Source organism: Solanum dulcamara, chromosome 9 (assembly GCF_947179165.1).
Source record: "Solanum dulcamara chromosome 9, daSolDulc1.2, whole genome shotgun sequence".
In the NCBI taxonomy this organism is placed as follows: domain Eukaryota; kingdom Viridiplantae; phylum Streptophyta; class Magnoliopsida; order Solanales; family Solanaceae; genus Solanum; species Solanum dulcamara.
In genome coordinates, this window is record NC_077245.1 from 54,958,118 (window position 1) to 54,980,857 (window position 22,740).

At 37.0% G+C, this 22,740-nt stretch overlaps 1 protein-coding gene across 5 annotated transcripts in view; it reads left to right on the forward strand.

Annotated features, from left to right (window-relative positions):
* Positions 1–251: 251 nt before the first annotated feature.
* The window catches only part of LOC129904673 (protein SEMI-ROLLED LEAF 2), a 28,371-nt gene continuing 5,882 nt past the window's right edge, over positions 252–22,740 (forward strand). Inside the window, exons 1-20 of one of the 5 annotated variants that reach the window (XM_055980249.1) lie at positions 252–378; positions 517–567; positions 779–990; positions 1,202–1,276; positions 2,157–2,272; positions 4,033–4,147; positions 9,241–9,369; positions 10,588–10,635; positions 10,735–10,937; positions 11,033–11,229; positions 11,336–11,628; positions 12,668–12,820; positions 12,911–13,258; positions 13,360–13,509; positions 14,057–14,132; positions 14,386–14,513; positions 14,678–14,869; positions 15,885–16,025; positions 16,188–16,316; positions 18,556–18,762. In XM_055980249.1, coding sequence (XP_055836224.1) covers positions 856–990; positions 1,202–1,276; positions 2,157–2,272; positions 4,033–4,147; positions 9,241–9,369; positions 10,588–10,635; positions 10,735–10,937; positions 11,033–11,229; positions 11,336–11,628; positions 12,668–12,820; positions 12,911–13,258; positions 13,360–13,509; positions 14,057–14,132; positions 14,386–14,513; positions 14,678–14,869; positions 15,885–16,025; positions 16,188–16,316; positions 18,556–18,762 — 2,835 coding nt within the window. In that variant the 5' untranslated portion in view covers positions 252–378; positions 517–567; positions 779–855. Of the gene's footprint in view, positions 379–410; positions 568–778; positions 991–1,201; positions 1,277–2,156; positions 2,273–4,032; positions 4,148–9,240; positions 9,370–10,587; positions 10,636–10,734; positions 10,938–11,032; positions 11,230–11,335; positions 11,629–12,667; positions 12,821–12,910; positions 13,259–13,359; positions 13,510–14,056; positions 14,133–14,385; positions 14,514–14,677; positions 14,870–15,884; positions 16,026–16,187; positions 16,317–18,555; positions 18,763–22,740 lie in introns of those variants that run through there. The other 4 variants (XM_055980250.1, XM_055980251.1, XM_055980252.1 and 1 more) reach the window with 4 other exon arrangements.

Here is a 22,740-nt window from a genome sequence, read left to right on the forward strand (position 1 = left end):
TGATCACTACTAAATAAAATTTAAATATGAAATGCTAGCATACATAGTGTATATAATTACACCTCATTATAACAGTCAGACAAATGCAGTCGCAATAAAAAGGTTTGATTGCATATACCGACAAACGACCGTTAATTTGGTCCACGTTGGACCTGCCCGTTACACTTGTTTGTGACAGCCACTATTTACAGAGATTCCTTCTTTAGATACTGTTTTTTTTTTCTTTAGCATTTTCTCCAATCTCTGTTTTGCTGTAATAATTAGTTTTCTTTTTTGCTGTAATAATTAGTAGTATTCACGGATTGAAAAACCTCAAAAGGGGAGGAGAGTTGTAAATTTCAAGCCTCTTCCCCCTCCCCTTTGACTAAATATTCCCAGGTAATAAAATAACATTTTCTGTTTGAAAATTTTACTTTCTTCATTTAATCATAGTAGAGCAATTATTGCTTTGACAAATTCGTTCGAAGAAAAAAGAAAAGAGAAGATATTCAATCTTTGAGGGGTTTTTCATTTCAGCTCATTGGCTTGGATCTAGATCCCAAGAGCTGAATTTTGGATTTTCAATTGGTGGGTATTTTTTTTTGGCTCGATTTCTTGATAATTCTTGATATTTTTGCTATCCGGGGATCTCCTTTCGCATTTTCTTGAAATCATGCCGTTTTTTCTTTGGATGTAGTTTCTTTTACGAAAGGAAAGTATCTAGACGAAGTAGTTAATAAATTCTTATTGGGTATTAGAATTTGTATATATATGGTGAAGATGTATTTTTTGTTTCCAGAGTTGTGGAATGTTGGATGATTGGAGTGAAAGTGGTCTATAGGGATTTGCAGAGGAGGGGCTTGAAATTGTATAAAGATGGGGGTGATGTCAAGGAAAGTAGTGCCTGCATGTGGTAGTCTCTGCTTCTTTTGTCCATCATTGCGCGCAAGGTCAAGACAACCTGTTAAACGCTACAAAAAGCTCCTTGGAGAGATTTTCCCTAAATCACAGGTCAATTTCTTGTTTACAATCGTTCATTTTTTTCTTCTGTTGACATAATATAGGGTTTTCTGTTTTCTTCTGATGCTTATTATATTGGCAATGCGCTAATGTTTTTTGGAGTCAAAACATGATATGGTTTACTTTTCTGACATCTTCAGTATTTCAGTCTTACTTATTTCCTGATTATTATCTTCTATATTTTTTTTCTCATGCATTGTAGGATGCTGAGCCAAATGATAGAAAGATTATAAAACTTTGTGAGTATGCTTCAAGAAACCCATTGCGCATACCAAAGGTAAAATTATTATTTTTTGTTCAGTTATAATTCAGTAGTTCATAAAATTAAACTTTTGTAATTTTGCTGCTCTTGAACTTCCAAAATTCGGAAGAGGACCCACTAAAATTTTGAGGTTGACACAGAATATCCTCTCAAGTTGTATTTTTCTATTAAGAATTTTTTGAAAAACTGATTCATGAAAACTTCAATTTTTCCGTTTAGTGCTCTTCTTGTATTTTAAGCTATGTTGCAAGGAATCTCCAAAAATGTTGCCGCACCCATATTGGATTCTCTAAAAATGCACTATTTTTAGAGGATCCTTCACTCACCTGTCAGCAACGTAGATTTTTAGCATGTTTGTCCTGTGGGAAACATTGTACTTCTCCATTCACAAGGAAAGAGGGGAAATCCATTTTGTTATGCTATTAAACCTTGCATGTTATGTTCAAGGTAGTTACATACTTGAGAGGATGTTATTATCTCAAATAGCAAGTAGTTTCTAGGAATTCAGCCTCCAAAATTTCATACTTTTTTTTTGCAGTAATGTTCTAAAATAAGAGTCCAAAAGTAGGTCATGAAGTCTCTTCCATAGTTTAATTTTACTACAGAGATCTTTTTAGGTTTGCTCCCTCAAATAAGCCATGAGAGGGGTTACTCTGTAAGAAAGGTGAGCTCAGTCTCTCCATAAATTCATTGAAGTGAAAAAATATCCGAACGTCCATTTGTCATTCTGATATATAGATAAATTGTTGCCATGAATTTCTACCTATGAATCAGAATATTCATATTGTAGTATTGGGAGTTATAAAGTTTCATTAATTTCCATGTTTGGAAAGCTTTCTTGGTGTCTGGAGCCTCCTTAATATGTGTATACTAATTACTGATCAATGTGGTTCAGATTACTGAATACCTGGAGCAAAGGTGTTACAAAGATTTGCGAAATGAGCACCTTGGGTCAGTAAAGGTTGTTACCATGATCTACAGGAAGCTGTTATCTTCATGTAAGGAGCAGATGTAAGTTTGAACAATTAATAGAAGTACTTGTGTACCTATAGCTCAAAACTAAAACCAGTTTGAATGTCCTACTGTAGATTTATCTGCATTTACTAGACAAGGAAAAGATAGGAACAAACCAGTTTACAAGGCTCTAATCAGTGCTAAGCTTAGCTGGGAAGATTAAGCCAGATCTTATGCCTTTCTAGGTGCATGGCTACAATTATTTGTGGCAGATGAAGCTGAACATAAACAGGTGATAAAAATGGGAATGGATCTTGCTTATCCAGAAAAGGAAAAAAAGAAAAAAAGAAACAGAAAAAAGGGAACGAATTCTGGAGAACAATACGGAGAAATATGGATCTACTATTTTTTTGTTCTCTAAACTCTATATGTGGAGAAGGATCATCATTAGATTGCTTGGTTAGTCTTTGGCAACTAGAAGAAATAGCATTTTTTGTTGTCCTCAACTTCAAGAGAACTACAAAGGCTCTTCATTTCTCATATGCATACTTTAATAGACAGTGCTGGTTTTGCAACCCCTTGGTGTAGTTCTATAAAGTTCTATTACACAAGAGCTTAGAACTTAAAAATTTAAAACCCCAGCAGTAAATTCCTCTCCCTTTGTGGAGGGGCTGTTGATAGATCCCAACTGGTTATCAAGAGTTATGTGCCTGAAGGAAATCCACATTAGATCTACCCGTTTTGATAAAGTGTTCCTGTCCTTACTTGTTTGAGAGCATTAAAAGAGTTTGGAATTGAAGGGGAGCCTTGGAGCAGCAGTTAAGCTGTCTTCATGTGACCTATAGGTCACATGTATGAGCCGTTGAATTAGCCACTGATGCTTGTGTCAGGGTAGGCTTCCTACATTATATCCTCTTGGGGTCCAGTCCTTCCTTGGACCCCGTGTGAAGGTGGGATGCTTTGTGCACTGGCTCCCCTTTGATAAAAGAGTACAGAATTGTGAAGGACTTTTTGGAGAAAATCAAACAAACGAGTTGTTCCTATTAGCTGTTATGGAAGTCATTTGATATAGTTGACCTTACGAAGAACCTATACAGACCCCCAAATAAAAGAGAAAGACCTAGTCAAATATCTCCTTAAAACTATGAGTGGAAAGAATATGAGCAAGCTGGTCAGTTTAAGATGGTGGAACTGCTTCAAATTTGTCTTATTATTAGGTCACAATTAAAAAGAAAATATTATAAAAAGGGTTCATATAGCTTCTCTCTGTAATCAAAACGTCTTCCTTGGTTCATACCTTACCTTATCAAAAAGAAAAAAAAGATAAAAATAATCCCTCTCTTTCTGCTTGATGTAATTTATTTTAATGAGATTGTTTTAGATCTTTTCCCGCTTTCCTTGGTGACTTGTATTCTTGCCTCCTGTTTCCTTTGTTTTGAGCACTGATGTTACCGGAGATCTAGTTATCATGAAACTAGGCAATGAATTATAGTACTGAAAAACGATTTGCAAGTCTGTAGGTGCCACCTCAAATATGTCTAGACACTATTTAAGTAATAATGCTTAGTTGTTTCCTCAGAAATTTCTGACTTGAAAATAGGCTATAGGGTATCTACGATGTTCTGGTTGACTAAGTAATTTTTGGTGGAAATGTTTCTTCTCAAATAACATCAGTATCTATGCATGTGATATGCAGTTTTGCATTATTGCACTGATACAAGTGAAGTTCTGCATACAATATTTACTGACGTTACTTTTGACTTTTATGCAGTTAGAACAAAATGTAATGGTTTAATTGTTTAAATTTACAACTGCAGGCCACTATATGCTACTAGTCTATTGGGGATTATCCGCACTCTTTTTGAACAAACACAGCATAATGAAATGCAGATTTTAGGTTGCAACACTCTAGTCGACTTCATCAATAGCCAGGTTTGTGTGCCTAAGGAAAATAGATGTTAATATATACAGATATCATTCTCAGGAAAGACTATTTTGAAGTAGTTGTACTCCGCTAATATATTTTGAATGAAGAATGTAGTTTCTGAAGATGGACTTGGGTAGTCATGCAATATAGCTTCCCATGTATCATTTGGTCATGAATCATTATGTCTCTTACTGTCTGTCATAATTTTGGAGCGGCTAGCAAGCACTGATGTCTGTTAGGATTGTGAAGAGTCCTACTTCTACCCTTTAAGGGATGAGTGGTCTCTTTTTTTTTTTTTTTTGAATAAGTAACACTTGTATTGTCAAGCAGCACTTAGGTAGTGCTAAATCCTTTACAACGGATCAAAGTATAGCAATTTGACAAAGAGCTCCTAATCCTTGCATGACCCTAATACTTCTAGGATATTTTCTGCATTTATAAGAGAGTTCTTTGTACACCAAAAACACAAAAGCAAAATACAATCTGTTTTAATATTCTGTACTGTTCTACTCCTATCTTCAAAACACCTAGCATTTCTTTCCTTCCAAATGGTCCACCATATACAGGCTGGGATGGTTCTCCAGTAGCTCCTATTTTTAGCTCCCTTCCCAAGTTCTTCCCAACCAGATAGAGTGTCAATAATCTTGCTAGGCATTGTCTATTGTATACCTCTGAGATTGATGAAAATCTTCCATAGCTGATCTGTAATTCTGCAATGCAAAAACAAGTGTCCCACTGTCTCAGCTGCCTCACCACATAAACAACAGTGTGTAACTAAGATAATGTTCCTCTTTCTTAGATTTTCATGTGTCAAGACAGCTTCTTTTGCTAACAGCCATGAGAAACATGCCACTTTCAAAGGTGCTTTGGTTCTCTAGATTTGTTTCCATGGCCATAAGGAATTCTCTCCCATTGTCAAGTTCAAAAGTTTGTACCCTGAACTTACTTTGTATGCCCCTTTGTTGTGCCCATTCCACCATAGTCTGTCCATCCCATTTTTTTAGACCTTGAAAAGCTTCAATAATTTTGAATAACTCAATCAGTCTAGGAATTTCTCAATCATTCAAGTCTCTTCTGACATTTAAATCCTAGCCTTGGGGTGCCCACATGTCAGCTACTGTTCTGTCCTGATGGATAGCTAAATCAAACGGATCAGAGAACTTCTCTGCAAGACTCCAATTACCTAACCACCTGTCTTACCAAAAGATTGTTTTATTACCATCATATACACTAATGGTAGTGCTGTTAAGTAAAATGGGCCACCAGTTTCTGATCGATCTCCAAACAGTGACACCATAAGGATTGCTTACTTCTTTAGTCATCCACCCATCCAATTCTCCATACTTTATACTGATCACATTTTTCCATAGAGAGTGTGTCTCATGGGCATATCTCCACAACCACTTCATTTTCAAAGCTTTACTTTGTTTCTTCAGGTCTTTAATGCCAAGGCCCCCCTGTTTCTTTCTTGAGATGATTTCTTTCCACTTGACTAAGTGATAACCTTTCCTGGTATTATTTCCTTGCCAAAAAAAGGATCTCTTGATCTTATCTAACCTCTGTACTACCCTTGCTGGGATGGGGAAAAGGGTCAGCATGTAGGTTGGAAGAGCATCTAACACTGCATTGATCAAAGTGAGTCTTACCCCTCCCTAGACAAGTATTGGTTATCCATCTTGTTAATCTCCTCTCACACCTTTCTAGAACATTATCCCAAATTTCCTTGGACCTTGATTTGGCCCCATTGGCCCAATGGCATCCCTAGATATGCAGAGGGTAGGGTTCCAACTTCTCCTCCCAGAACTGAGGCCAAGAGATTAATGTTTGGTACATTGTAAATGGGATAAATGTGACTCTTCTCCCAATTAATGTGCAAGCCTGAGATGCCTTCAAAGAGCACTAGGATTACTCTTAAATATCTTAATTGTTCCTCTTCTGCACCACAAAAAATCAAAGTATCATCTGCGTATTGTAGATGTGTTACCTCCATGCTTTCTCCACTGTTTTTAGCGACTTCAAAACCAGATAACCAACCATTGACCTTTGCGGTCTTAATCATGTTGTGAAGTCCTTCCATGGCTAGGATGAACAAAAAAGGGGACAGAGGGCCCCCTTGTCTTATTCCCCTTTGTGATGAAAAAAAACCTTCCGGTGCTCCATTAATCACTACTGAAAACTTCACAGTTGAGATCCAGAAACTGATCCACTTCTCACCAAAGCCCATTCTCCTGTGGGTGTTGATTAGAAAACCCTAATTGACATGGTCATAAGCCTTTTCTATATCCAATTTGCATAGGATTCTACCTGGTATGACAAGACTAAAAAGGGCAAAGATGAAAAGAATTTTCCCACCCCATGCGAGATAGAAGGTTCATATACTTGTTCTTCTTTCAATTTAGCTATGTATGGTACGTAGCATAGTTGAATAGGACTAGTGTAGGTTACTTTCTTGTTTTCTCATGGAAGGGGAGAGTCTCCCTCATTTATGCTTTATTAGTCATCGGGAGGAGTCCTCTCATAGGTTTACTGCTTTCTAGTTATAGTTAGCCCTTTTTTGTTTCGGGGATGAGTTAGCCGACCTTAATAGGTTAGCTGACTTATGAACCACCATAGGATCGGAGGTAAGGTTTATGTCCCCCTCCTTGTATTTTTACTTTTGTTATTTATGTTAAGGCTTGGGGGTGTTGCTCAACCCCTGACTGTGCACGAGAGGTGGGAGCCTCGTGTAGGGTCTGTTCCCAAAAAAATAAAAATAAAAAAATAAAAAAAATAAGCCTTTTCTATATCCAATTTGCATAGGATTCCAGGCATCTTTTGTGAAATTCTTGGGTCTACTGCTTCATTAGTTATCAATATTGCATCCATAGTTTGCCTGCCTTGAATGAAAGCCATTTGCTGAGGTTCTAGCAGTTTGTCCATTACCCCTTTGATCCTTTCGGTCAACACTTTAGACAAAAACTTATAGAAGCTGCCTATCAAGCTAATTGGTCTAAAGTCTTTTAATTCCTTTGCGCTTTTCTTCTTGGGGATCAATGCAATAAATGTTGCATTGAAGCTCTTTTCAAATATCTCATGTTCATAGAAATTGTGAAAGGCATTCATAATGTCATGTTTCAGAACTTCCCAGCATTTGATGAAGAAGCCCATTGTGTATCCATCCTGTCCAGGGGCTTTATCTATAGCACACTTCTTCAGGCAATTGAGCACCTACTTCTCCTCAAATTTGGCTTGTAATTGTGCTTTTTCTGCTTCTGAGATTGTAGGACAGTTTATCATGTTACCTACTAGTCTCCGTCTTTCTGTTTCTATGTACAACTTTTTATAGAACGGTTTGGTCTCCTCTTTTACTTTGTCTGGCTCCTTCACTGTCTCACCTTGTACTTCTAGTGGTCAATATAATTACTTCTTTTATGTGCATTAGCTGAATTGTGGAAGAACTTAGTGTTGTTGTCACCTTCTTTTAGCCACAAAAACTCGGGATCTTTGCCTCCATGCAGTCTCTTTTAGCCACAAACACTCTGGATCTTTGTCTCCATGCAGTCTCTTCATTCTTGAGTAGCTCTTCATACTCCAAGAAAGTATTTGACTTTAATGCAGCCTCTTCCTCTGTTAGTGCTCTACTATCAATTATAGAGTCTAGAGTTGCCATCTTGTTTAACAAATTGGATCTTTGCAAAACCAGATTTCCTTTTTCTCCCTTACTCCACTCCTTGAGCTTTCCCTCCAGGGCTTTCAATTTGCATGCTAAAATGTAGTCTGGCTTCCCTGCATAAACAAAAGAATTCCACCAGGACCTGATTTTTTCTATAAATCCCTGGGTGTTTAGCCACCAATTTTCAAACTTGGAATAAGATTTGTTTGAGTCCCATGATCCACAGTGTAAAGCTATAAGTACATGGTCTGATGTCAATCTTTGTAGAGCAACCTGCTTCATTTTACTAAATTGTTCACGAACAGAATTCTATCTATCCTTGATGCAACATTGCTTGTATCTCCCCTGAACCAAGTATGTGTTCGTCCTTCAAGTGGCAAATCAATCAACTCCAGGTCTTTTATGATATCTGAGAATTCTACCATGGCAGAAGACCTCTTTTGGCAATTCCTCTTCTCTGCGGGGAACCTACACACATTGAAGTCCCCACATACTACCTAAGGGCCCTCTATTAAGCTCTGACAGCCCCTAATTCATCCGGGAATAGTGGTCTCTTTAATATGGCTTGGGCAATGCTTACCTCTTGAGCTAGCTTTTGTGGTTGAGTTATGCCCAAGGTCCATTTCATTAACATGGTATTAAAGGTAGGCCCACCCAAGTCTTGTTTCACACGATGTGGGCCCCTCATCATATATTATCCACGCTTCAGATGGCCAATCTGGGAATGAGGGGGAAGTGTTAAGTCCCACATCGGTGGGTGGGAGGCAAAATTTATTTCCTTATATGGTCTTGGGCAATCCTTAGTTCCTCACCTTTTCAACTAGCTTTTGGAATTAAGTTAGGCCCAAGGTCCATTTCATTAACGTGATGTCAGAAAGAGTTACATTTCAATTCTCATTCCTGATGTTGCCCCCCATATTAATTGTCCACACACCAAATGTCTAGCCCTGAGCATGAGGGTGTTTGTGTGAAGAGTCTCACATTGTTCCTTTAAGAGATGGGTAGTCTCTTTAATATGGCTTGGGCAATTTTCACTTCTTGAGCTAGCTTTTGGGGTTGAATTAGGCCTACAGTCTATTTTAATAGTGTTGCAAGTACATTGTGATTCCACGAGGAGGATGTAAACTTTTGATGAACGAGTAGAGCAATATTAGTTATTGCACCTACTCCCCCCTAAAAGGTAAAAGAAGTTATGGTATTGCATTTTCTATCCTAGATTTTGAATGGTTTTTGTCATCTATTGGCTTTTATAAGAGGCTTAACTCTAGAATAAACAAGGGGCAGTTTTGGGATTTTATTTTTGGTGGGTTGGGTTTTCCCTTGGGAGTGTCTGAGAGAAGGAAATGGAGTGTGGTTTTGATAAATGGATTTAGAAGAACCTGGAAAATATTTTGGGTTTATGCTAAAAAGTGGATTCAAGTTCTCTTGCTTCTCTTTGTTAAGCAGATGGATGGTACTTACATGTTCAACTTAGAAGGCCTCATACCTAAACTGTGCCAACTAGCTCGAGAAGTTGGAGATGATGATAGAGCCTTGCACTTGCGTTCTGCAGGAATGCAAACTCTGGCTGTCTTGGTAAAAACTCAGTCTCTCTCTCTCTCTGTTGTTTATTATATATTTAATTATACTTGCAAAAATCTCAAGTACCCAGAACTTGGAACCACTTCAGGTGTTTGGGGTGTTTTCTGCTATTCAGAATTACTAGATCTCGCTGACATAGACTAATGATAGTACTCTCTTTAAAGGATTTATCTGCATTTGTTATTTCACTAACGTCGATATCTTACCACTTAATCTCAGAAGTAGCTTATTCTTGCAGCTCTTGAATCAGATACTAGGATGTTATGTACTTTAGTTGTCATCACACAGAACATTCCCACGACTGTGTGATGAATGAACAAGCTAACCACTCTTTATTTTTTCATATAGTGGCTTTGTCTCAATACTGGACATGTCTTGGACCAGTTAGAACCAGGAAGGGCCCATGTATGGTGATAAAAGCTTGTAATGTGAATCCTTAATTAGCACTTCCTGATAAACTAGTCTTATATTGTTGAGGTACATGTGGCACTGTATTTTTGTGTGTTGGAGTTATTTAACTCATTTTAAAGCCTAGTTTTTCATTGTGCCTATCCAAACTCATTAGTTCAATGATAAATATCTACTTATATGTCGTGTTTTGGCAGCTAATTCTGCCAGTTTACATCAGATAATTATCAAGCAACTGTAAAAGTTTCAAGTGTATAAAACTCACCCTTCGGGGACGTCCAATAAAATTGGAAGGTTTCAAGTGTATGCAACAGTAGCTTAACATAGCACAGTAATTGAGAAAAGGTGCCATTTTGTTTCAGTACTTCTAGTGCGGCTTCTATAACTGGGATGAGAAGCTTCTTTCATGACGTCTAAACATTAGTTTCTGAAGGAGCAACTTAGAGTTTACCCATTCCATTTTTAAAATTAATCTACTTGAATGTTGTGCATCCAGAGATGATTCAAAGTTTGTGAAGCGAACAGATAAGGGAAAGTAATTAAATCTAGCATGAGGTTCAGTATTTGCTTGTAAGGTTAAAGTAGTAAACAACTTATATAATAGCTTATGGACCATTTCTCATCATAGCTACACATTATAGTTTTCGTGTTTATCAATTTTCTTGGAAGTTCGGATATATTTTTGATTCCTTGTATTTCTCTAATTTCTCTTTAGGCGACAATGTGGAGTCTATTCTTTTCCTCTTTTGACCTTTCTCCACGTGTGTTTCATTTGCCTTTTTTTTTTCCAATCTTTTCTTTTAGGTGTGGTTTATGGGGGAGCAGTCTCACATCTCCATTGACTTTGATCATGTAAGATAATTTCAATAATACTCAGTTACTCAATTTTCAGATCATGAGATACCCCAACTACCAATTCGTGTTTCTAATGTTGGCATGAAAATAATGCAGATTATTACTGCGACTTTGGAGAATTACATTGACTTCACAGTGAACCTAGAAAATGGACAAGACAGTAAACAGTCTCAACCTTCAGAACAGTGGGTTCAAGGAGTGTTGAATAGTGACGATCACAGCTCATCTTTCCCTGATATGAGCAAGAAGGTTTACTCGCCAAATATCATGAATGCAAATACAAAATTGACATCCTCAATGTAAGATTATAAGCCTAAAAAGGTAAAGTTCTTTTCCTCCAGCTGACAATGTAATGGATTATGCTTACTTCATATTATTGTCTAACTTCAATCAGAGAGACAGCCAAAAGTCCTGCTTATTGGGCCAGAGTTTGCTTACGTAACATGGCCTTACTGACAAAAGAAGCAACTAGTGTACGACGGGTTCTTGAACCTCTTTTTCATAGTTTTGACACTGAAAACTATTGGGCTTCAGAGAAAGGACTCGCCTGCTCAGTGCTCATGCATTTGCAGTGCCTGTTAGAGGAATCAGGTGATTCATGGGCTCCCTGTTCCTCTTCTAAAGCTGAGATTAATATTTGTGATTTGTTTAGTCTGTTGCTCTTTCAATTTTTCCTTAATACAAATTTTGATCCCAGGTGAAAATTCTCATTTGTTGCTATCCATCTTGGTCAAGCATTTGGATCACAAGAACATTGTCAAGCAGCCTGACATACAGATCAGTATAGTTAATGTGGTCACACACTTAGTAGAAAATGCAAAAGAGAAAGCTTCCGCAACTATAGTTGGTGTCATTAATGACCTTATTAAACATTTACGGAAGTGCATGCAGTATTCAACTGAAGCCTCTAGTCCGAAAGATGGATTAATTGCTTCTAATTCCAATCTTCAGTCTGCCCTAGAGAAGTGCATATTACAACTCTCAAAGAAGGTTTGTCTTTGATAATTTGGTTTCAATTGGCTGCACGCATGCATTATACTCTGAAGTTTTCTTTTCTTTTATGTATGTACCTAAATCCAGCACGAAGTTGACAATGAAGTAAATTGTCTTCAACTAAGTTTACTTGGAATCCACTACCCTTTCTGTTCCATATGTTCTCAATGTGTCTTTTTCTGTGTGTTGAGGAAGAAATTCACTTTGCATATTCACAGTTGAAGTTGTGCCCTTTTGCTTTTAGCTTCCAATGCTAATAAAAAATGGTTTGGACCAAAAATACATCCTTATTAGACCTATGAGTTTCACAATTTGAAATTTTTCTTTGTCAAGTGCAAGCTGATCCTGCTTTAATAATTTTGACACTGCGTACTGGACCCAAAAAGAGTGCTAGTTCTAATAACTACAAGTGAATAAAAGATAGGCATTGTGTACCCAGCAGCCCTTTCTTTTCACTTTGTTTGGCCTACTTATTCACTCTACCCCCATAATGAGGCCGTTAATAGAAACAGAAATCTTTTGCATTTCCTAGAATCTATACCAGTAACTAGTTTTAAAGTTTTACTTTGAACTCCGTGTAAGATTTGATGCAACTGGCACTATTCGAAGGTCAATAGATGTTGATGTTTTCATTCAAAACTGTGATGATAATGAGTTAATCAAATTTGATTATAGTTTCTGGGAGTAAGTTCTTTCTCTGAGTTTAATGTCCGTCTGCTCAATTTATTTCCTTAGTTTTTTGCTATAAGCTGCTTGCTATTACAACAACAACATACCCAGTGAAATTTTACTAAGTGGGCTCTGGGGAGGGTAGAGTGTACATAGACGTTGCTATTACCAGGTACAATTGATTGCAAGCATCAACATCCTGTTTGCCTCTGGTAGTGTGCAGGAACCAAGTGCCATTACATGATGAATGTTGTATTCTTATTGTCGCTTCTAAGTATAGATCTTCATTTGCTTATTTACACGAGCATACCCTATGCTTTTATGTTTTAGGTGAAGGTAGTGTTTTTAATATGACTTCTGTCATTAGCAGGTTGCTGACGTGGGCCCTATACTTGATATGATGGGCATGGTGCTAGAGAACATTCCAGCTAGCACCGTTGCAGCTAGATCAACAATTGCAGCTGTGTATCGCACAGCACAAATTGTTTCTTGCATTCCAAATGTGTCATATTACAGGAAGGTAACTAGAATCTGTTGTTGAGCTCCTGATTCATGGTTTTGTAACTTTTATGTAGTCCAAATGGTATAATCTGCTCTCAATCGCCCTCAGGCTTTTCCGGATGCTCTCTTTCTCCACTTGCTCTTGGCAATGGCACACACTGACCATGAAACACGAGCTGGAGCACACCATATATTCTCCACTGTGCTTATGCCACCTGTCAGTCCCTTGTCATCTCTACATAGTAGAAATTCTTCTCAGAGTATTCTAGTCCAATCACCAAGGAAGTTGGCTAAGGTTAGAAGTAAGAGTTTCTCCGTTCACGATGGAAATGGTTCTAGAGATGGAGAAGTGGGGGAAGAAAATGAAGATGTCAGTCGCCATTCACATCAATCTGGTGACCCTCGATCTCAAAGTCAATCCTGTGGCTTCAAGGATGCCCTCCCTGACAGGAAACCAGTATGGAAGAACTAACGTCTCTGCTTTTATTTGCAAGAGATGCTCATGAATTTGTTTTCCTTTTCAGCTTATTATATGTCTAATCGTTTGAAATACTTCAGGAGCTCACTTCACTTCGGTTGAGTAGTCACCAAGTGAGTCTTCTGCTTTCATCTATCTGGGTTCAGGCAACACTGACTGATAACACTCCTTCCAATTTTGATGCGATGGCCCATACGTACAAAATTGTTTTACTTTTCATTCGATCAAAGGTTAGATCCCATCTATTTTGTTGTATATAAATGTCTCTCTGTTCCAGTTTTCAATATTCTAGTGGCAAATCCTTTATCATGGAAATGTTTTCTTTTCTTTTTTCTTTTTTCTTTTTCTTTATAGCATCCCAAGTGTCTAACTATCTAACTCTAATCGGAGATGCATGGGGAAACATTCAAGCATTTTGTTTCTCATGTATGGTGGTGTTTGGATGTGCTGTTGAAAAAAGTAGATTTTTTTTAAATGTCTTCTTTAGTTAAAGTTTTTATTCTCAAGAAAGTTTTTTCCTGGGTACAGAAGTGCCTCGAGGAAATTTTTATAGTGTAAAAAACTCTTTCCATTTACACAAAATTCAAAATACTTCAAGAAACTACAACTATCCAAACACGTTTTGCACAAACTATTTTCTCCAAATAAATCTATGACAAAGCTATTTTAAAGACTACTCCAAACTGTTTTAAGTCTTATATTGCTTGATCTCCATCTTCTATGTTGTTCTGCAACTGTTTTCATCAATCACATGATAGTTGGTCTTGCTAATTGCAGAATTCTAGTCATATGGCGCTTGTTCGGTCTTTCCAGTTAGCCTTCTCTCTAAGGACTATTTCGATGGATAAAGAAGGTGAGTTGGGTTCACTATCAAGTTCCACCATCTTACATACTTCGGGAGTGCAAGCTTACAGTTATTTAGTTGGGGTTCTGAGATAATTTGACATCATTAATTCGAGATAATGAAAACTTCAATCACTTTAGAAGTTTCTGACTGGGTTGTCAATGATTACTACTGTATCTTACAGTGTGGAATTTCTGATTTTACCAGCATTAATGTCTTTGGTGCTAATATTGACTATCATTTTATTTACTGCTTGCTGAAGGAGGTTTACAACCATCTCGAAGGAGGTCTCTATTTACTTTGGCATCATATATGCTCATCTGTTCAGCAAGGGCAGGCAATCTCCCTGAACTAAGTCCTGTGGTTAGCTCATCACTGACAGATGAAATGGTTAATCTCCCAAAGCTCTTTGTGTTTACATTATAGTTTGCTGGATAAGTAGTTGATTTCTTTTAATCTTGCTGTTAGGCCTAATCTGATCAGCGCTTTCCATGTTTTCTAGTATATATAGTTTGTTTAAATTTTAATCATGTCATAAATGTTTGGTTAAATAGGTTGATCCTTATCTTAAGTTGGGAGAAGATGTGAGGCTGCAAACCACATCTGGTTGTGAAACATATGGTTATGGCTCACAGGAAGATGAAATTGCAGCTTTGCAGTCCCTGTCAGCAGTAGAGTTAGACGATGAAAAATTTAAAGAAATCATTATGTTGCACTTCGCATCTAAATGCGGAACATTGTCAGAGGTATTAGCTTCTTAGCTTTCTCAAAATTTTGATCTGTGATGCAGGTTCGCAACCTCATAGGTGGTGGGGAATCTTTTTTTGCTGGCAAGGCAGAGATTTATACACGCTATTGCTATTTTTTTGTGTCATTAACAGCTAATTTGATTTGTTTGGTCAATACAGTTATGATAGAAGAACATTGTTTCAAAATAGAAAGAATGATGTAGACAGCATTAATGTGTCTTTCTCCTTACATTTGTACTTTTGGTAAGGAATCCACCTTGTATAGGTAATTTGATAAGCTTGATGGAAGATTGTGGTTGAGTCATAGACACTACTTGTACATTCTTTTATGAAACTGACTTGATGTTGTAACAATGAAATTTATCGACTTAACAACAAATAACAGAGTAGAAATAAAATTAGGTTGAAGGAATAGCTTCTTGATTAGTTCTAAATTGCTCCTTTGCCGACTGATATGATAACATTGTGTCAATATAAGATGATTTGAAATGTTGCCTGAATTAGATGAAATTAATATTCATCGTCCACATACTTAGGCATGATTCTGAATACTTTATCATCAAAACTGGTTATTATATCATTTTAATGTCCAAAGAGAACTATTGTGGAGCCTCCTTCTCTCAGACACTCTAAACTGCTTCCATGAGTTCTTGCTACTGAACGATGAGAGTATTTGATTGGAGCATAATCTGCTCAAGTTACAAACATGTGTAGCACTGTTTATGCAAACTCATAGGAAAATGGATCTGCTGCAATATATTCTCTTGTTTTTCTCTTCCATAAAAAGTCTCTGGGAATGGAGAGACTCCTGGTATGGAGAGCTTCCTCCTTTAATGGGCACTATGTGGTGTGTATCTGGATTAGTCGGGCTGGTGGGTTCTGGACACCAGATGGTTATACCAAAAAAAATCCCTCTTGTAGATCTTAAACTATTAAATACATGAGTTTCTAAGTACAGGATTTGTTCTCATCTTCTAGAGAAGGGTCTTTAATCTTGGCTACTGTTTTCCAGGATGAGTTATCAAGCATAAGAAAACAACTCCTGGAAAGATTTGAACCAGACGATGCATATCCACTTGGAATTCCTCTGTATATGGAAACGCCCCACCCCTGCTCTCCACTTGCTCAGATTGAGTTCGAGACTTTTGATGAGGTTGTAGAGAAACCATTTTGTGTATTTGAGATATACATTTATTTATGTCTAGTTGGTTACTATTTTTCTTTTTGTGATGTCTTGAACTTTTTCTCCCACCCCAATGACATGACTTTCAGATATTCTTTCTAAGAGACTAATTGTGTTTCTTTACTCTATCAGGTCATGGCACCACCTTCCCTCATAGATGAAGAAGCAATTTCAGATGCTAATGGAAGCCAATCAGGTCGAAAGACGTCTCTGTCTATCAATTCCCTTGACATTCTAAGTGTTAACCAGCTTTTAGAATCGGTGAGTAACTGCTTTGATGAACATGTTTAAGAATATTTGTGGAGCTGTTTATGTTCTAGATTAGTCTATGGATAGGCTTGCTTACATATTATTGACATTTAAACTTTGAAAATCCACTTGGTCTTTGCATCATTGCAAAGAGACTCTACAAAGGTTCATCCTATCTGTTGTCTTCCCATTGGTGAGGCATAGTAACCAAAAGGGACGAAATAGAATGATCTCCGGCGCTCCATTATATCTGTGTTCAGGCATGACAGTGGTGCCAATCAGGATACACGGCTGAGTCTTCGTGTTCCCAGGGCTAGACCTCGCGTTTGCGAGACTCGGCAGCCTAGTGGGCTGCCTTTGCTGGGGACCCCTTGTGTTCTTAAGAAACTAGAAAAAAAAGTCTGCAATGTTCAAATCTCGTTTTTCTTGTCTAAAACTCACCGGAGCCCCTTGGGTCCCACCCAAACCATACTAACAAGTACCAAAAGCAACATATGAACCTACGAGAAGTTTCAAAACATGATGGCATAAATACTCAAAACAAGGGGTTAAGCTGTTATGCCTTAGTTCAAGGGATTACGAATAACCAACAAATCTTTATTAGGTGAGATCTAAATGGTTTTGTTGGTAAATATAATGATGATTTTAGCTTATGATTTACACGGGGTATATTGATGTTGTTTTAGTTTATGATTTAGTGAGCGAACCATAGTCAAATAGATTTATCCTTTTCTAAGACATGATAAAACTAAATGTACGAACTGTAGGGTCATACCCGGAGAAGCAATGACCTCCCAACGAGGGTGGTTGTCTTGATGCACAGCGTAAGAGTATAGTGTGCAAAAAGACGACTTGCAAGGTATCAAGAATTCTGTTGTAGGCACTAAAAGGCGGTGTTTCAAGAAGTGCTACGGAAAGGAGGTAAAAAGGGCCATAGAAGGCAAGAAAGACATCTTGTGGTATAAAATATCAAGTTGCATTAAAAAGCAACAAGTGAAGTGTTAAGTGTGTCTAAAGGCTTAAGACCTCGATCAACTAGAATCCTGGTGGTGGAATCATGAGGTGCAAAGAGTTATTTGAGCTAAAAAAAAGTGCTATATAAAGTTACTAAAAGTAGATGTCAGAGAAGCCTTTGAAGAATATACGAGAGCTAAGAGGGAAGCTAAGAAGGCTATTAGTAATGCTCAAGGGAAAGCCTTAGATAGCTTGTATCAAAATCTAGGGACACGAGAAGGGATACAATGCTCAACTACTGACTCCTTCCGGAATTGCATTATCAGAAGCGAGCCAAGAATAGCCATTTGTGGACACCCACCACTTCCGCTGGTTAGAGAGGCTCTCTATACTTTTATAAAAGATACTCTCAGGGGCTAGAAAGACTCAGTCATAGGAATTTAGATCACCTAAAACATTTTGTATAGTGTACATCCTTTTCTTGATCCCTCATGTTATCGATGTCAATAACAAAGGAAACATTTAAAGGAGGCAACTGATGTCAAGATACGTGAGAGACATGGTGTCACCTTTAAAAGTGTCTATGCTTTACAAGAGCATTGCATAAGAAAGAAGGAACTTTTAAGACTAGGAAAGGATAGAATTCCAAAGCGTGATTGAATTTATTCAAACAAAGCACCACCACATGATCTCCATGATATCTGGAGAGGGTGGCAGTGGGGGACAACAGGAGTTTTTTCTGAAGTCATATTATGAGAAGCTCTTCTTAACCTGGGAGGGATTGCCTTTCCATATATCTCAGTTTGGATCCTTAAGAGAAATAGGAGTTTTTTCCGAAGTCATATTATGAAAAGTTCTTTTTAACCTGGGAGGGATTGCCTTTCCATATACCTCAGAGGTTCCTTTGTTTATAGAAGATGGGGTGTCATTCGCAAAAGAAACATATCTTTTTTTAGGTTTTGTACCTTTTGATATACTTCTTGGATATCAATGTTTTTTCCCAGATATTCAATAAAACTTTATTACTTCATCAAAAAACAAGAAACTAAAATATAAGAAAAGGAGGACCTGAGGATGATGCTGTAGAAAAATAAGTTCCTGTAAACAACTATGACTTAGGTGTATTTCCCTTCTGAGAATCTCTAAGTTAATGGAATTGATTAGCTCATGTGACACGTCATTCCACATGCATAATTATTTAGTATTTCTTTTTGTTTAACATTGTCAAATTCGCTGTGGGACTATGAACTGTAAGATCAGTAACATGTTCCTGTATAACACTCTCTTGCATATGTAGGTTCTGGAAACTGCCCGACAAGTTGCAAGCTACCCAACTTCCTCTACGCCGATACCCTATGACCAAGTAAAAAATCAGTGTGAGGCCCTTGTTACTGGTAAACAACACAAGATGTCAGCCCTCCAGAGTTTCAAGATGCAAAAGGAAACCAAGGCATTCCTATCCTATAATGAAAATGACAGGAATAATCCTTCTTTACAAAAGATGGTGAGAATCACTCTGTTTGTCCTTCTATCAGTTGGTCTATCCAAGCATTTTTTGTTCTTGAATGATATATTTACTTATCATAATGTATTTTTTAATATACTGCATAGCTAAATAGCTGTTAATTGATAAATAGATCTTTAAGTGCTGCCATATCCTGTGATGCGGCTTTGTTTGGTGATTAGTCTTCCCAACAAAAAAGTTACAGTACAAAAAGTCAGAGGATTTGTAGCATTCCATTAATCTTACCTGCCAGCATATAATTTTAGTCACATCAAACTTATAGATAAGTTGAAGATCTCTTCTTTCTCAAATGAGATTGAAGTAGAGAGCTCCATATGTAGAATGAGCAAAGTTCATTCAGATCGTCTGACATATTCAATCTTTTTTTTAGTGGTTTCCCAAAACTTTAGAATGTGAGAATATATATCTAAATAGGTGAAACTTTTCAATGACGTTTGGCTCCAAGTATTCAACTGCATAAAACTTTTCAACGTCTAGTCTACTTATAGATATTGATTTGTAGGGCCTTGACAGAACTGAGAATTTGAGGTGTTCAGATTTGTTATATAAAACTCCCTCTGTCCCATATTATGTGATAAATAGACGAGATAAATTGGTGCTTAACAAGCACAAGGGCTAATACAATTGAGGCCCAAGAACCTCAAGAAGTCCAATAATCCATTCAAGATTAGGAATTATTGCTTTCTGAAAGATTAGGAGCCCGTTTGGATGGGCTTAAAAAAAGTAACTTTTATGTATGAAGTGTTTTTAGAACTTTGAAGTGCTGAAAGTTATTTTTATAAATAAGCAGTTGAGTGTTTGGATAAAAGTGCTTAAATGAGGAAAATGATGTGAATTTTAGGGTTAAAGAATAAAAAGGATAGTTTGGGAATTTAGTTAAAATATAAGGGATATAAAAGTAATTTTCATGGTCAAAGAAAATGACTTTAAGCGCTTAGAAAAAAAAGTTAGGAATCCTAACTTTTCATTTTTGACTGACTTTAAGAACTTTATGCCTTAAAGTTAGCATTAGGCAAACACGTCCAAAAACTAAAAAGGGGCTTTAAGTTGGTTTTGACCAACTTAAAGCCCATCCAAACGGGCTCTAGGTTTCTTGTTTTCTGTTTCTTAGTTGTGAGGTTCTTGTTTGGTAGGATTATATTTGGAGTTCTAGTCAAACTCGGTTTGTTAGTAGTATTGAAGAGTCCCACATCAGATTAAAAAAGGTATGGGTTATCTCCTTTAATGTTCTTGGACAATCCTCCCCTCATGAGCTAGCTTTTGGGATGGTTGAGTGCCCAAGGTCCATTTCTTTAACAAGTAGTATGTCATTCAAACTAGGATTGTGAGATAGTATTCCATTTCTACTAGAATCCTTGTCCTAGTTTAGCTAGGATAGGGTTTCCTTAACCTCATCAATTTTACTCATTGTAAGGCCTATTTAAGGGCTCAATCTATTGAAAATAACATTGGTGATCAGTGTTTTTAAGAGGCTGCTTCAGAAACTTGGTTAAACATTCTTTTCCTCCTTTATTCAAAGCTTCTCACAGTCTTGCGGGACTGAGGAACATGTGAGTATAAGGTTCATCTTTAGATATTCTTCTTACGTGAGTTTTAAGAACACTTGTGCAAGTTTTGTGAAAAAATATCAGCAGGAGTGCTTTTGTTTCTATTTTCTTTGTGCTTGAGAGGTGCAAAACCTTGAAAGTACATCAATTTTGGTATCAGAGCCCAATTTTTGAGTCTTGATTTGCTATCTTGGTCATCATGTTGATGGAGAAGCAAACAGTAGATTTGGGACCCTCTTCAATCGATGATCAACTTCAGATTGAGAAGTTAAGGATCATAGCCCTTGAACGTGAAAATAAAGAAATAAAAGTGCAATTCGATGGTTTGAAAGAATCAATGGAACATCAGAACTGGTTGACTGTTCGATGTTTGAGAGACAGCCACCAAATTTGCTATATCGCCTACAACCTTCATCACTGCCACCCCCAACAGTACAGCATACTGCTGCAACATCTCCCACTTCAAAATCCAAAACTTCAACCACGAGCAAGCATGTTCAGCTAGCTGAAGAGGTTGACGCTGACCATGATATGAGAATACTGAGGCGCAATGCTCAAAATGATAAAATTTCAGATTCAGAATATTAAGATAATCAAGGGAGTAGGGAGGGTGAAACTGATGAAGATCAATATCAATGTGATAGAAGAGACCCCAAACAATAATCGGGAGAGGTATCAATGTAATAATATTAAGCATGAAAGTGTCGATTACGATGGCAAATATCAAGGCGATGAATTCATTGATTGACTTATAATTATTGAGATCGTTTTTTTTTTTTTTTGATGAAGTAACAGTTGTATTTAATAACAAAGCATCGAGGGGATGCAAGAATTACAAAAGTGGAACAGGCTGCTCCTAGGAAGGACAAAAAGGAACCTACCATAGAACAAGGGAGCTGCCAAATTCCAAAAAGAGATCAGAGCTATAAAGGTGTAAGATTAACCCAACAAAACAGTAAAACTAAACATTAGCCGACACCTTCAGCCCTGCTGTTAATGACCAACGAGTAGTGAACCATTTTTGAATAGTGTCTAAAGATGGGTTGAAGCAAAAGGGATTGTTAAAAGAACCAGTAGACATCAGCTCAGAAGTTGAGAACTCGTCTTGGCAGGCCTTCATTCCATTGCTGGCTATTGCTGCTTGGACGTAGGTCTTATCCAGTGAGACAAATCTATGAAAAGCTGGATTATTATTCCCCACAATTCTGAGGATCTTAGCAGCTACTTCTCTCCAGCCCAAGTTGTACTCCGAGATTATGAATTTCCTTTCACCATTCCATTTTTTTTTCTAGACGAATGAATCACCCGTAAGCATTGTAATTTAGGCAGATCCTATGTAATAAATTTTGTTGCTTCCTTCCCCATCTTTTGTATAAGTTCCTTGCTCCCATTGATGCCTGCTATAAATTCTTGCAAAACCACGGCAAATTGTTCTCGTCTATTTTTTTTTTTTTGAAACTGGTAACTTGTATTCCTCAGCATTAAAGGCTATGCTGGCCACCTCCAAAAAGTAGTAACAGAGAAGGGAAGAAGAAAAACAGAAATGCTTACAAAGAACCTATGAAATCCACTAATTGGATTTTCTCTTCTATATTTTGTTCTTTACACAAAAAACCTAAGGAAGTAATTACTTTCCATTTAATCTTCTATATTGAGCATTCCTTTCCTTCAAAAATCCTCTGATTCCTTTCCTTCCAAATATTCCACCAGATACTGTTGAAATTTGCTTTTAGTTACTGCAGTAATTTTTAGAAAAATAAGTAGTTTAGTTTAAATGAATTTGAATTTTGAATTTTAGTTAGGTTGTTTGAGTTGTTGAGATATTTTCGGTTATTGTTAATTTCAAATTATACAGATGTATTTTATGTTGGCTATTTAAAGCCCCTCAATGCTTAGTAAAATTATTGAAAAGCAATTGAGAGTCATTTTAGCCCCTTTTTTGCTGCCCCATCTTTTAAAAAAAACAACAGTGGTATCAAGAGCTTCATTGATCTTACAGGATTTGTGAGTTCTTCCAATGAACTACCATATCATTTTTAACCCATAAGGGCTATCCTTTTAACCCATTACGGCTACCTATTTTAACCCATTAGGGCTATTTTTAACCCGTGCTTTTTCCAACGTACATGCAATTTTAAACCTAAAAAGGATGTCAAGCAGCAGTCTCTCTTTGAATGCCCAAAAAAGTTTCACTGACAAAAATTATCAGATTTGGTCAGTGAAAATAAAATCATATTTTATGGCCTATGTCATATGTGTTGTTATGGAAAAAAAATACTTACAACAACACTTTGTAAATCCTACAATTTTCCAAATAAAAGCACTTTCAAAAGAAGTTCTACACAACACAATGTCGTGTAAAGATGTTTTTGAAGCACAAAATCAAAAGAAGAAAAAGAGAAAGATCAAT